We start from the raw sequence: 13,964 nt of genomic DNA on the forward strand, positions 1-13,964 counted from the left end.
AACCTGTCACTTCATAACACAAGGCAAGAAAATAATGAACATAAGTACAACTGAGGTAATTATAATAGCAAGGTAGTACATTGCAGTGCTGTTTTTATTTTACTTAGGTAGGTTTGTACCAGATTTTGGTTCATATATGTTTCTATAAGTCCAGCTTTATCCTTCCACTGAAACGACTATCCTATGTTAATACCGTGATTTACCATCTTTTTTCAAATGCACCCTGTCTCTGCTAGAAAGAAAGAAGCGAAAGGAGTCCCTGTAAAAAATGAACTAGCAACGGACCTCACAATCGTTGTCAGTCTTCATTTAATTGCATTTGATAAACATAGAATACAACTGAGAATCAGCTATATTTTTCTCTTAAAAAACGTCATGTTTGGAGAACATATTCGGTGTATTTTTTAGTATTGAGGAGAGGAAAAATGAGTAAGAAAACGGCTCTTGACGAAACAAGGGGGTTATGTATTAAACAGAACTTTGGACGTTGAGGTAATGGGCAGGCCCCACCGTTCACCCTTTGTACTGCAGAGTAAACATGACAAATGGGGCCGAGTTTGGCATGATTAAAGATGAAACACGGATCCATCTTCACCAAATCTGAAAAGTATCTGCCGCCTTCTGTCCTAATGGAGGGGGGGGGGGGGGGGGACGAGAGAGAAGGAGAGAGAGAATGAGAGGGGCACGGGATAAAAAAGGGAACTGGATCAGGTTGTGAACACATCATTGGAAGTGTTTGTGTTTGAATCTTCGCCCCTTTTAAATTTTTTTAAGAGACACATTTTTCTCTTCGTTTTTTACTCCCCCTTCTCTTCCCCCCCCCCCCCCCCCCCCCCCCCCCCCCCCCCCCCCCCCCCCCCCCCCCCCCCCCCCCCCCCACATGTTATAACCCTGTAATTGAATTGAAGGGGGAGGTAAAAAAACAAAAACATGGTGGAATCCATGTATCCAACTCCAGAAACGGAGGTTTCAAAGTGCATGTTGGGTGGGTGGTGGATGGGTAGGAAAATGAGGGAGGCTATAGGCTCGGTGGAGGCCCGCTGGTTCGGTTCTGAGAGCTCCCCAGCGCGAGCCCGCTGCTTTGCGAGTTTGTGTTGTTGGAGTTACTGTTGGAGCGAATCTTGGTGTTGGGCAGCTTGTGGTCCTTCTTCCATTTCATCCGCCGGTTCTGAAACCAGATTTTGATCTGGCGCTCGGACAGAACCAGGGTGTGGGCGATCTCCACTCTGCGTCTCCGGGTCAGATAGCGGTTGTAGTGGAACTCCTTCTCCAGCTCCAAGACTTGCTGTCGCGTGTAGGCTGTCCGCGAGCGCTTGGGCTCACCCACCCCTGTGTAATTTGGATTCACTGTGGGACAGAGAGCAATATATTACAGGCCATCCCCAAAACACACATGTATTGCATTTGTAGGCCTTAACATACATTATTAATATACAGATCAAAACATTTGAATATTATATTAAATCTGCCTCAGAACGTGACACAAAGTAGGCCTATATAGACATAACCATGCTGGATCATGTTATGCAAAATTCTACAAGTAAGCCTACGTCCATGGATGCTGATAGTATTTTATATACGTTCACTGTGAATGAGGGGCGCATGAGGGTGTTATTAGAGCCTGAATGGGTGCTGGATAATGATTCAACTCATTCAAAACTAGACAAAACACAGTGAATAGTATCCACAAAAAGCCTAATAAAATACAAACCTAATAACTTATCTAAAAGTAAGGCCCTAACTCCTTAATTTTGAATTTCTGGCAAATGGCGCTGGCATTATGCACAGGGCAATGTCTTTTAACGACGACTTTATAATAGTCGCATTTTGTCGTTGTCTGAATGCATGCTCTAGTTCTCAAAGCACACACTCTAATCATTGCTGAATAGTTGTGTGGGTCTATAAGAGTTCAACTATTTGCCTTACCATTAGTGTTTTATTGTAGTCTCCATAAATAGGAATATTTTAGCTTCCATAAAACTTTTCCATGAACAATAGAGAGGCGACAGAGGAAGGTGCACGTTTGTACATCCAACCACTTAAAATCAAATTACCAAAGCATAAAACTGAACTTATGGGACAGTCGAGTCGTCATAAAACCAATCTTAGGAAGAAATGAGAAGGGCTAGGTTACATAGACTTCAAAGGTACTTGGCGAACAAGTGCAATAAAAATTTATGGAGGATGTAATTATATTGCCCTGCAAACAGCCGATCGTAAATCTAGACCAAGGGCTACTTCACGAGGGAGATAGATTTAGCACCGAACACTAAGCTTCCCACCTTAGGTAAACTGATACAGGCTCACAAATACGCAGAGTAGGGAGAAGTTAGCAGCACTTACCGATGTTTACGTGGACTTTTTTCATCCAGGGGTAAACCACCGGATCTTTGCGAGAGCTGGCGGTGGAAGGGCTATGGTTGAGGGGATTCTGTCCACACGCGGGTGGAGGGCTTGGAGTTACGGAGTCGCAATGGTGGCTAGGCTCCGGGAGAGGGGTTGAGAGTCCGGCTGGGGGGAGGACGTGACCCCGTGGAGACATCACCACCGCGGGCTGCCCCGAACCCTGGCACGTCGTGTAAGGCGGGTCGGCGCAGCCCGACCGCTGGTGGTAGATCGACTCATTCTGAAACGCAGGCTCTCGCCTCTGGGCGCTGTAGTAGTCCGGAGAGTGACTGGGTAGGTAGTCATTCTGTGAATATTCCTCGCAGGGTGGAAACTTGGGGTCCACATAGTTGGAGTTGATCAAATAGGAACTCATGGCCATTAATTTCTTTGAATTGCACACAAAATATACTAAAATGTATATCTATCGCTTTACTCGTTTTCCTGTTTCGTAGAACCCTCCTACTTTCTGTCAAGTGAACAAAGTTAAGAATCCATGTGACAGCGAGAGCCAATGGCGTGGATCCTGACGATTCCCGGATAAGGAAATAGGATTAGGCATAGCAGAACCCGCACATCATGGCATAGTATGTGGCATTCGAATGTTGCATACTTTTTTACACACTGGCACGCTCTGCGAAAAGCACGAATCAAAACAATAACAAGCAGACACGCCAGAAATACATACCACCGGAGTTTTACACACGGTCTATAGAACTAGCCAACCCCCTCACCTGCCCAATTCGCCATACAGTACATAAACAAGAAAAGTGTTGCGTCCCAAACTTGATAGTCAAGCTATATTCCTTTGAACGATTTTGTTCTTCTTTATACTGGAGCTTTTGAAAACAAGGGCTGGGAAAGTGATGCCGTGTGCTCGTTCTTGCCAGGCTTTTAAATGCACTCGCTAATAATGGTGAGAGAATGCCCTGGCGTGCGCTGCGTGCAGCAGAAGCCTGTCAGAGATGAATCTAGGCTTGTTTAGGATCGATAGAAAATTCATCAACTAATTCAGGTTACAAAGCCTCCTAAATCACAGCTAGACCTTTGCGTTAAAGCGAGTCACCGTCAGTCCCCCCTAAAGACCACGTTTATCCTGCACACCAATTTACACACCTACCTTGCATAGTAATTGAGACCATGCGCCCTTGCATTACTAACCGAATAATAGTTTTGGTCCTTATCAGGATTGCATTATCCTAACCCATGCAATGTTATCGTTGGAATAAGGCCCCATGCATGGTGAGTGATCATGCGATAAAACTCCTTTGTTGTCCAAATTGACTGTTTCTCAATCGAAATGGTGACACCGTGAATACGCTTTTCAGTTGAAGACAAGCATATCACAGCACTTGACAGATTATCATGGCAAATAAAACCCATTATAACTTTCGGTTACCTTTTCTACAGAAATTGTCAACATTGAAAAACAATATCAAAATATCTCACCCCATTAGCCTACATTGGGATAATATAGCCTAATGGTACAACACAATTACAATAAACATCATCTGGCAGTCGTCTGTATCCATCGATGGCTTGTAGTGTATACATCAACTACATACTCCCTTAGACACGAATTTGTGACCGTGAGTCTGTTCACACAAATCCGGATCTACAGGGTATATATAGATGACAGGTATTCTCCAGACAGGTATTGAAAGGGGCTGCTCACCTTGATTGCGTCATGTGAGGTATCAAGGTGCTACGCCAAAAGCAGGCTTCCTTCAAGTGTGTCAGCATTGTGCTACAGCACTACTTCATGAAAGGTGCTTTGCTCGCAAACATAGCTCGTGATGTGTAGGGACCAACTTTACAAATTCACATTTGTTTCTGCCATGCATTTATGCTTTGAAAAAGACAGCATGACTCACCAAAATATATTGCACAATAGGTGAATGGCACAGTGCTTTTCGGTAACCACAAAAGAACAGTAAGAGCAAATCAGTGTAAATAATTGGGTTTCAAAAATATTACTATTCAGGGGAGACTGAAGCTTAGCTCACACTTCTACAATTAAATGAGAGGGAGAAGCTCGTTTATAACCGACAACCGACAATACAGAGCGAACAAACGCCAAGTGAATAAACTTGAGGGTGTACGGGATGATAAGATAGCCAGCTCCTTATCGACTACTGTACACAATATTGACAAGCAACGATATACATAGTAAGAAAGATCAAGTGAGTCAAACTGCAGAAAGGTCAACCGAAGCTCGAGCCCAGGCTGTAATAAAACATTTGTTTTTTATGGCAGGTCATTTTTGTTTACAAGTCGCCGGCAAACACCACTCAAACGGCGATATCCGGAGGTAGGGTATATAAAACAATAAAATATGCACGAAGCAAGAAAAACCAACTCCTCTCACATCCTTAAAGCAGCACAGCAGAATTTACGACCTTTTAAACAAGTTTCCCCCTCACAACAAGCACAGAGTCTCTCATTTCGATTTTAAACGTCCTGGAAAAAAACACATATACTCATTCTGGCTACTCAAGACTCCAACTTTACGAAGCAAGCAAGCATATTGACCATATACAAAAGGCTAAAATGAGCATCCATACTATCGAGGTAAGACCTGTGTACGACAGCATTTAGAACCACAATAATCTTCTTCAGAGTAGATAGACCATTTGATATCGACTTCATTGTGAGAGCTAAATGTTGAATGTGTTGTGAACAATACCTAATAGGAATAGGTTGCGTTGGCATTTTATATCTGTATATCTGTATATTAAAATGCATATCAAACTACGTCGAATTATTTAGGATAAAATGTGTGTATAGTCTCTTGAGTACAGCTTTTACTTTCCAAAAATAAAATAATGCACAAACACATTCAACAAAGACCTTCACCTCTAATCAACATCAAGGCATGTTTCTCAAACCATCCTCTCTATAAGAGACATTTGAAATTCGATTATTATACACATTTTTTTTGTTTTAAATCAATTGAAATATTGACTAGGAAAATACAATTTTCCATATTCAAATAGGCTATTTATTTCATGAGGAAATATTATTGAATAATCTAACATGATACCTGTGATAGGTTACCCCTATGATGGAGAATTAAAATATTTAAATATCTTATATTGTGCCATTATTTAATAGGCTACCAATAAATTAGAGTAGTAAAACAAGAAAAATTAGGCCTATTGATATTTATTAATCCCATGTGTCCATTTTAGTCTAAATATGTTTATCTCAAAGTGTTCCTATATCAATGGGTATAGGTTATTCTTTGGATGGGTCTTTGTTTAGAAATCGCAACGGTTCTTTTTTTTTAAATGGAATTTGGGACCAAATTCAATTAAAGAAACAATTACTGAGCAAAAGCCAAGTCATTTCAGAAAAACAAAAAAAAAATGGAGATGGCATCGAAGTGAACCTCTATACCAGAATTATCTTTGTTCGTTTCATACTTTGTAATGAGGAAAACAACAAACCAAATCTATATTACGAAATCTTTAGCACCCCTAGCGTTTACATATTCGTTAATTCACAAATAGGCCTTAACAATGTCCTGAACACTCAAATCGTCAATTTCTTGCATTGTCTGTCTATTCTTCTATCTTTCTCCTCAAAAAAACGGGCATTCTTTATATCAGGGCTGAATTAATCACTATACAATGTGGACAAAATGAATAAATGAATCCAGCTAGTCCTAATCATACCTGTATAAGAAACATATGTCACGCGACTAAATTCTAACGCACAAAAATAGGACCAATATATTTTCATAGCATAAGGGAGAAAGTCCAGCCCTAGTGTCCACTCTAGCCCTTTCACCCCCTGTAGTCCACGACCTCGCCTTCACCCCCTTAACTATCCCCTCTGAACGGCATAGGGACCCATGAGCCATCTGCCCCTTCGGGGTTAATGTGTACACCAACAGGCATTCAAGGAGAGCACCCACAAACTATAGCCAAGGTAAATATTCACCCCAAAACCCCACACTGTGCTCAGGGTACTGCGCCTCAATGAGCTGAATTAAAGTCATAACTACTCGGAATATGAAAGGAGGGGGAACAGTGCCACTCACCGCAGTGCAAAGCACGTGGTCCGCCCAGGCAAGCACCTGCTCAATAGAGAACACCGCAATATGTAAATTAAGCGCCAATTTCTTACTTACTTCGCTCCTTGGCACATTTCATCTCGTCTTCGATTCCCCCTTTCCCCATCTCTCCTGCTGCACACAGGACGCGGTCTTGCTCCGATAATTGTCGATTCTCCAAGCCTTTCTTTCTCTTTCGCCGTACGGTGAGCCCAGAAGCCCCCTTACCTTTCTCTAACGCCACAGGTTTAGCCCGTGACCTCTCCGTGATACCTTTCTGCGTGAAACTCCCTCTCATTTCTGCGATGTTCCCCTAAACTTCACTCCGGTAGCATAGGGCAACAATGGGCGGGCGGACATTAAACAATCCAAAGGGCGAAAGCCGATCTCCGACGAGTAGACTACACACACTATAAGAGGAAGAAAATAATACGATAAAACAGCAGGAGACCAACTTCATCAGTCGAACGAATGCGACATATTCGCTTTAACCTTGCGGTGAGCGAAAAGAGAGGGCTAGTCTATCCCCCGCTCAACACCACCGTATGCCACCTAATACATCTAAAAAATAAAATGCACATTACCCCTCTACTGTTGTGAACGCGACAAACCACCGGGTGCTTTAATGCATTTTTGTTATGGACTCAAGTTTTCGTATTAATCTCGCAGTTTGGCAGTCTTTGTTAAACAGCAAGGCGTGTCAAGAGTCCGAGGACATTTTAATATTTGTTAGACGTGCTGACCTGCGTTTCACCCCTTCTTTGGGTCTCTCCCACTCGCAACTTCTATAGTAATGTATGCATAGCTTGCTCGGTCATATTGAATTGTGCCCAGGTCATTACTTTGAAGAAAAATGGACTAGGAAGGGGGCTCATTCAAAAAGGCTTTCCAAGCCCGAAAAACAACTCAAGCATAGTGATTTTCATTTTCTTTGTTGCATATATAAAATGCACAATGGGGGGAACCAAATGTGCAGTTAACAAACCGTGCTATACAATATTGTTGATGTAGAATGAAATTTTGAAATCTATCTTGTTTAAAAAAATATATGTATATATATGTTTTGTTTAACATTTTATAAATTGTTCAATTGATTGTTAGTTGATAGCCTATATATCACCACAAAGGCACTAGACTCCTTGTCGATTTAAGGGTATCAAGTAAATGCAGTTGAGGATATTCGATACCCTTTTCCTTACACTAGATTTATTGTGTTTTGTGGATCTAACATGTGTGCTCGCTTTTTGTCTTATTTTCATCTAAATGTATAATAAGCCTACATTGAACATTTTAGGGATGCACGCATCGTGTGTGGGCTCAAAATAAATGAAACAATCGTTGCTATCATTCGATGCTAATTCCTTTGACGTACTGAAAAGTGTAAAGCTACGATAAGATAAATACATTCTTGTCTTCCTCTAGCCGTGTGCAAACTGCAGATATTAAAATTCACGGCAATACCCTGCCAGGCAACCGCACAAGCTACAATGGAATTGAAATTAATTCAGTGAACTCCGGATGAACTCCAATAGGGACATGTTCTCTAATACAATTATTCACCACTTATGCACTTATTTGTTTGGCAAAATACCGAACAACCAGAATTATATCATCCTAAACTCTACCATTAGGCCAAATGTTTCTGTCAATAACGAAATTATTTATTTACTGAATTATCCATTTTCTCGTTTGTCCCCTCTCTTTTCTCCACCGAACATTAAGCATATCTCAATAATGTACGTCCAAAAGTCACCAATTCAACTTCTCGACGTTGATAAAGAGGTTTACGTAAAGAAAAATGGAGGCCTATTTGTTGATGAATTTGCTGAAGAGTAGTGTTTTAGGGTTCCGAATGGCAACCAGATTGCATGATATAGCCTTATTCCAGGTATGCAGCTTTGATATTCTTACTTGGGAAAGTTGTCACCATGTGGACAAAACGTTGTCTAAACATCCCTTTTCTGCCAACCACTATCCTTTACCCATCCCTTTCACAGTGAAATGAAAACTGTTGTTCTCCTCAGGGTGGGGGCACGGGATGTTTTCCTTGTATTTTCACTGTTTTACTGCAGTGCTTTGTGGAAGTGACAAATTGGCATTTTCAACAGAGGGTGATTTCCTTCTTTTGAGTATGGAAATGATGTGCATTGCAACACGCCTTTAGTAGCCTACAGACTTTGTTGTGTTTCAAAAAAAATGTTACAGGGTTTACAAAATACATTCTCATAAAATAGACGTAAACAAAAACAATCCAACACATTTGTGAGGGGAAAACCATCATATGCAATTGTAGCGTCTAGAAATAGAATGAACCTGCTCCATAATGATTCCAGCCGTAACCTAATTTGAATATGCTTAGAGTTAGTCTGGAGACCATTGGCGAAGGATAGGAATAAACAGACATATTTTAAAACTGTTTTTTTTACATCCATTTTTTACATACATGTTTTACATCCCAGTATAAGTGTACGCTTAACCTTATTTAGGATGCCTTAAAGACTCATTTTTCAAGATGTTGGTTCTGTCTCCGTGCACATTATTTTTAAGCGGAAAATCAGATAAGGTGAGTCATTTTGAAGATGGTAAGCAAGATAAAGATGTTTTTTTTTTTGACGGCGTTATGCTGATAAGCACAGGGAGAGGAAGGGATGTCTCTGGGGTTCACCACCGCAGGTAGCATACAGGGATTTAAGATGTTTCAATACATTCGAGTTTAACACAACTTGTATTATTAGGCCTATACTATAGACTATTGCCTTTATAGTTGAACCTCCGCCGTGGCAGTAACACTAGCACCATCATTCTTTACTGCACATCACTACTGCCAGCTGCTAATAATAATTGCAATAATAAAACAATAATAGTTGTAGTTGTTGTAGTCGTGGAAGAGTATAATTAATAACAATAAAGTAAATCATTAATTTTAGTTTGTCCTCTCCCATGTTATTTAAACAGACAAGAAGTGTCCTCATACAGGCCAATTCGCTAAATGTCTGACACTAAAATAACGCAACAAAAACGGAAATATATAGCCTAGTGTCAACGAATAGTGCTTAATTGATAGGCCTATCATTATTTTGATTATCCAATGCTGGAAAGGGGAAAACTATATAATTATAGGCCTATGTTTTGAGGTTTTTAAACACACACACACACACCACTAAGATTGAAGCACACATGTAGCGTAACATTTAATTGCAATATGATGAAGAGACGTGAGCTATTTTAGAGTAAATTATCAAAATTCCTCATCGTGCAGTTTATGTATGGGCAGTTTACTCTCGTTCTCTTCGTAATGCTTCTGTTTAAAATAAATACAATTTTATTGCACGAGCCATCAGATATTTCCCGCTGTCCCTGTGACAGGACATTTGGGGAGAGCTAACACCTGTAATGTGCGTGAGAGACCCCCAATGTCACCAAATCTTTCCGTTTCTTCCCTCAATTTAAGCGTCCATTTTTCTCTCCATCGCGCGCTGGGGGTTGCTTTGTTACCACGAAGGTCAGCCCTTCACCTCTCCCTCTCCTCTCCCTATAATTTCTCTCATCTCCGTAGCCCCCTCCCTCGTGCCTCCTTCTCTCGTTTCCCTCCCTCTCCTCTCCCACTTTGCCATTGACACCCAGCAATTGGTCTAGAATACAGAGTCGACAAGCTGACGGCAGAGTCACGCACGACGTAAACTTTTGACCCCTCAACTGTTTGACCCCATGCAGCTATACAACCAATCGACCAATACTGGATTCACCTTCCTTTATTAGCTTCAGTGGAGAAGAGAAAGACTGGGAGTGTACGATGCTAACTCTCTAATCTCAGAGCTGCTTTTAGCAGACGCTGCTGGATTATTTTCTGGTTGCCTTTCGTGTAGTTAACAAAGCAACGAAAAACAGGGAGATAGACAGTCCAACGTGAATTGTTTGTCATGTGCGCCTGGCTGTATTTTAGTAAGGCTGTTTCGACTCGTGGTCTCCACTTTGTGGAATCAAAGTACAATTTTACGTAGTTGAGAGGGCTATTTTAGTCAAGAACAGTGTTTAGGTTATCGACTGTTATGTTTCAAATGGTCGAAGCGCTAGGTGGATGGAAGATAAGCGGGTTTACAACTCTCTCTTGTGGCTATGAACTTGGTCTAAAGCGGGCTCTGCTGGCGACGGGAGAGAGTTGCATTTAAAGGGAATATTTCTTTGCACAGATCTAATTGTGTAAACATGACTACATGGGAAGACGTTCAGCTTTTTGTGTTGGTGGAGAAATACTTTTAGGTTTAAGGCCTACTCCAGAAAATGTTTAGCCTGATAAAGGTATGCACCATGAGTAAAATTGAGAGAGAAATAGGACACAAAACATATTTCGTTGTATAGATATTTGTGAAAATAGGTAGGCCTACTTAGTGGTGTATGGTTGGATCATGTTAAAGTGGTTTTTGAGGATGAATAAGATCACCAAAGTTAACTAAACTTTTTTGGGGGAAATACAAATGCTTTGTAATGCTAACATCAATTGGTAAGTGTTAGATTCGATATGAAACAGTCAGCTTCTTTCACACATGACATTTTGATCAGCAATGGCCCAGTTTCATTGTTAAACTATTATTATTATTATTATTATTGGGTAGATAGAATTGAAAGACGCAAACCATTAACAACTAGTTTAGAAGTGTAGGAAATGTTAAGAATCTGCAATGTGAAAAATAAATCACATACATAGGCCTACATAATAATTTGAAAAGTTGCAAAAATATAAATAGCTGTTTCTGGAATGAATGAATAGCCCTTCGAAGGGAATATGTTGAAGTAATGAAATGATGTACAGATTCCCTTTCCTCCAGTAATCACTCAACGTAAACATGCATGGAATTCACATCGAATATAGGTGATATACAACTTCAAATATTTGCAGGAGGGTGATCCCCTTATCATAAATCTTAGCGAATTTTAACAAGGAATTGGCATTATCAAGTTCTTATCTCAACGCAAGGAATATCAGATTTGTTGTACTATTCAGCGCGTTTCCGTTGAAATCCTCTCTCAAAGGTGGACACTACATGGGCCACGTGCAGGACACATTTAGGATATGTTCGTTGCCTTTACCCCCCCCCCCCTTTCACATTGAGAATCGGATACAGAAGCGGGTAAACAATAAGTAAATAAAAACAACTTTGTTAATTCATTTTCCCCCTGTCGGTGGGTAAACACGGCACGTGGCTGCGCTTGATGGGCTTGCTGTATTGTGGTTGCGCCTGCGCACTCAGATAGAGCTCGCTTTGCATCGCTCGTCTGCTGACCTCGCGGTGACACCCTATGCATTATGGATGAGATATGCGCCCAGATTACCCCTATCAATATGCAAAACACATTACGCTGTTGAAATGGCAATTTAAACGTTCGAAATTGTGGCGTTCGAATGTTCCAGGTCCTCCATCGAAAAGACCGGAAAGATTTTGAGGTTTTTGTGATACAAAATAACCGTAGAGACCCAGACAAAAGGGAAAGTGGTGTTCATATTGTACACAAGCAACAGCAACTCCAAATTGCATTAACAAGTTTGTCATAATTCAAGATGATTTAGGTCAGTCATGTTATCTTCAAACTCAAATTAAATTGGCTATATACAGGTCTCAAATTGAAAGCACTGAATAAGACCAAGACTTGTGACACACATTTTATCATTTCTGTTAAAACCACCATACAGTTTTTCAGACCCATTTACGGATACGCTTCTCTCTGCTCTCTCGTGTTGTGCCAACACATCACCAAAACACACCCCACACCCACACGTAAAAGCACACACACCTTGCAATGAAAAAGCTGTCGCCTAGTTACTCACCCAACACATCTACAAACTTGTATGCTCGTGCTAAGCCTCTGACTGTCAAAAAGTACATGTAGCCTACATAAACGGGAAACAGATGATGAAAAAACAAAGTGGTCGACTTCGTGGGGGTCTAGGCCGGTGAACTTTGAAGAGGTAAAAATTCATGTCGCGCACTACTTCTGTGACGGGCTGAGGCCTCTGGCCAGAGCCCTTCCGAATGTAGGCTATCACTATCAAAAGGCAGCCGATGAAAAATGAAATGGAAGCCCTAACCTCGCCTCCCAACCAGAGTTTCGCCTTCCTGTTTACTGGCTGGAACTTCCTCACTCTGTTACGCGCTCACACACACACACACACACACACACACACCGGAACGAGCCAAGAGTAAATCACACCGGAAACGCAATAATTTAAAAAATAAATAAATAGGACGCTGTAGGATTCAATGTAAAAAAAACAACAACATGTACTAGGCCTAAAATCCCACTGGACAATATTGGGTTCTCAAATTGTCTACCGTATGGGACGCTTCCCATCAGCTGAACATATGATTTGAATAATTCTATTGTGTTGTTGATTTGATAATATTTGGGAAAAGCGAAAGTGCAATTAAATGTAGTCTCAGTGGAAAATAATCAGATATTTACGCATAAAACGTTAACCTCATTGGCAATTGTTATTGTGATATAGTTATTATTGTGAAACTAAACATTAATAACGTGTTCACATCTGTCTTGCTCATATTCGTCCTATGAATATAAGTTTAAATAGGTCTCATGAAGAAGCCCGTAGTGGATTTTCCATTTTCTGAATATCAAATGCAAAAGTTGCCATTAGAAATATTAAAACTCGTATCCTTGTTAATTAATTTTGGCCTGTCATGAATATGAACAATGCTAAACAAACCTGTTGATTCTGAATAACTTTTATGGTAAATATTCCAGTGTGTAAAGTAGTTTTTTCCTAATATGTGGCATTATAATACTCACAACTCTCCTTACAAACACGAACTGTTCAAACGGTTGAAAATACTTGGGGCCAGTCGTCCCCATATTGAAAACACATTGGGATAGATCTGAGAGAAAATAATTAATGACAGTTGGATATCTGGAGACGAGTTCTGAGGAACTTCCGAAATAAAAATCACTCCCTATTAGCAGCCGTTTATTCGCTAGCCTATCTCTGTTGCGGTCGCCCCCTGCTTTGGGTAGACTACATAGTTATTAATTGTTAAAATAAGGACGTCTGTATCCTCTGTTTTTTGATCGACAGTAACTGCCAGAGATTCCACGATAAAGATCTTTACACAAGGACATGTAATGATTTAGAGTTTAAAGTTTACAACTGAGTTCAACTACATTTGGTCTCAAATGTAAGTGTCGCGTTGACACAACTATTAAACAATTTACATGAGGGATTTAATCACACGTCATACAGAGGTGCAATTTCCATGGTATTGGATATATCTCAAGGATTTTAATTCAAGTCTTTGTTCCTCGAAATTGTCCTGCCTACATGGAGATTTTGATACAGGGGTCGAATGTGAATGTTCGTATCCAGTTTTGTTATTCACACCCTCCCTGCTTGAAAATACTTGGGCAGGGTACAAACAAAGATTTGCTTGTACCTCCAGGACGCATATCATTATAGTGTGTGTGTGAGTTCGTGTGTGTGTGTGTGGTCTTTCTATGAAAAATCATGGAATTTAGC

The 13,964-nt window shown here is 40.6% G+C and overlaps 2 protein-coding genes across 7 annotated transcripts in view; both read right to left on the bottom strand.

Annotated features, from left to right (window-relative positions):
- Positions 1-13,964, bottom strand: part of LOC110486166 (homeobox protein Hox-B3a) — a 57,248-nt gene that overhangs the window by 27,483 nt on the left and 15,801 nt on the right. The window contains exon 1 of one of the 6 annotated variants that reach the window (XM_036940825.1): positions 12,267-12,502. The exons of 4 other annotated variants lie outside the window; for them this stretch is intronic. The gene's annotated coding sequence lies outside the window, so the exon portion shown is untranslated. Of the gene's footprint in view, positions 1-6,520; positions 6,650-12,266; positions 12,503-13,964 lie in introns of those variants that run through there. One more of the 6 variants, XM_036940826.1, reaches the window with a different exon arrangement.
- LOC110486168 (homeobox protein Hox-B4a) lies at positions 869-3,931 on the bottom strand. The gene is made up of 2 exons (XM_021557582.2): positions 2,344-3,931; positions 869-1,347 (listed from the first exon to the last, which is right to left on the bottom strand). The coding sequence occupies exons 1-2, from the start codon at positions 2,765-2,767 to the stop codon at positions 1,019-1,021; spliced, it is 753 nt and encodes a 250-aa protein (XP_021413257.1). The 5' UTR covers positions 2,768-3,931; the 3' UTR covers positions 869-1,018.

The sequence above is a fragment of the Oncorhynchus mykiss genome, chromosome 13, assembly GCF_013265735.2.
Source record: "Oncorhynchus mykiss isolate Arlee chromosome 13, USDA_OmykA_1.1, whole genome shotgun sequence".
In the NCBI taxonomy this organism is placed as follows: Eukaryota; Metazoa; Chordata; class Actinopteri; order Salmoniformes; family Salmonidae; genus Oncorhynchus; species Oncorhynchus mykiss.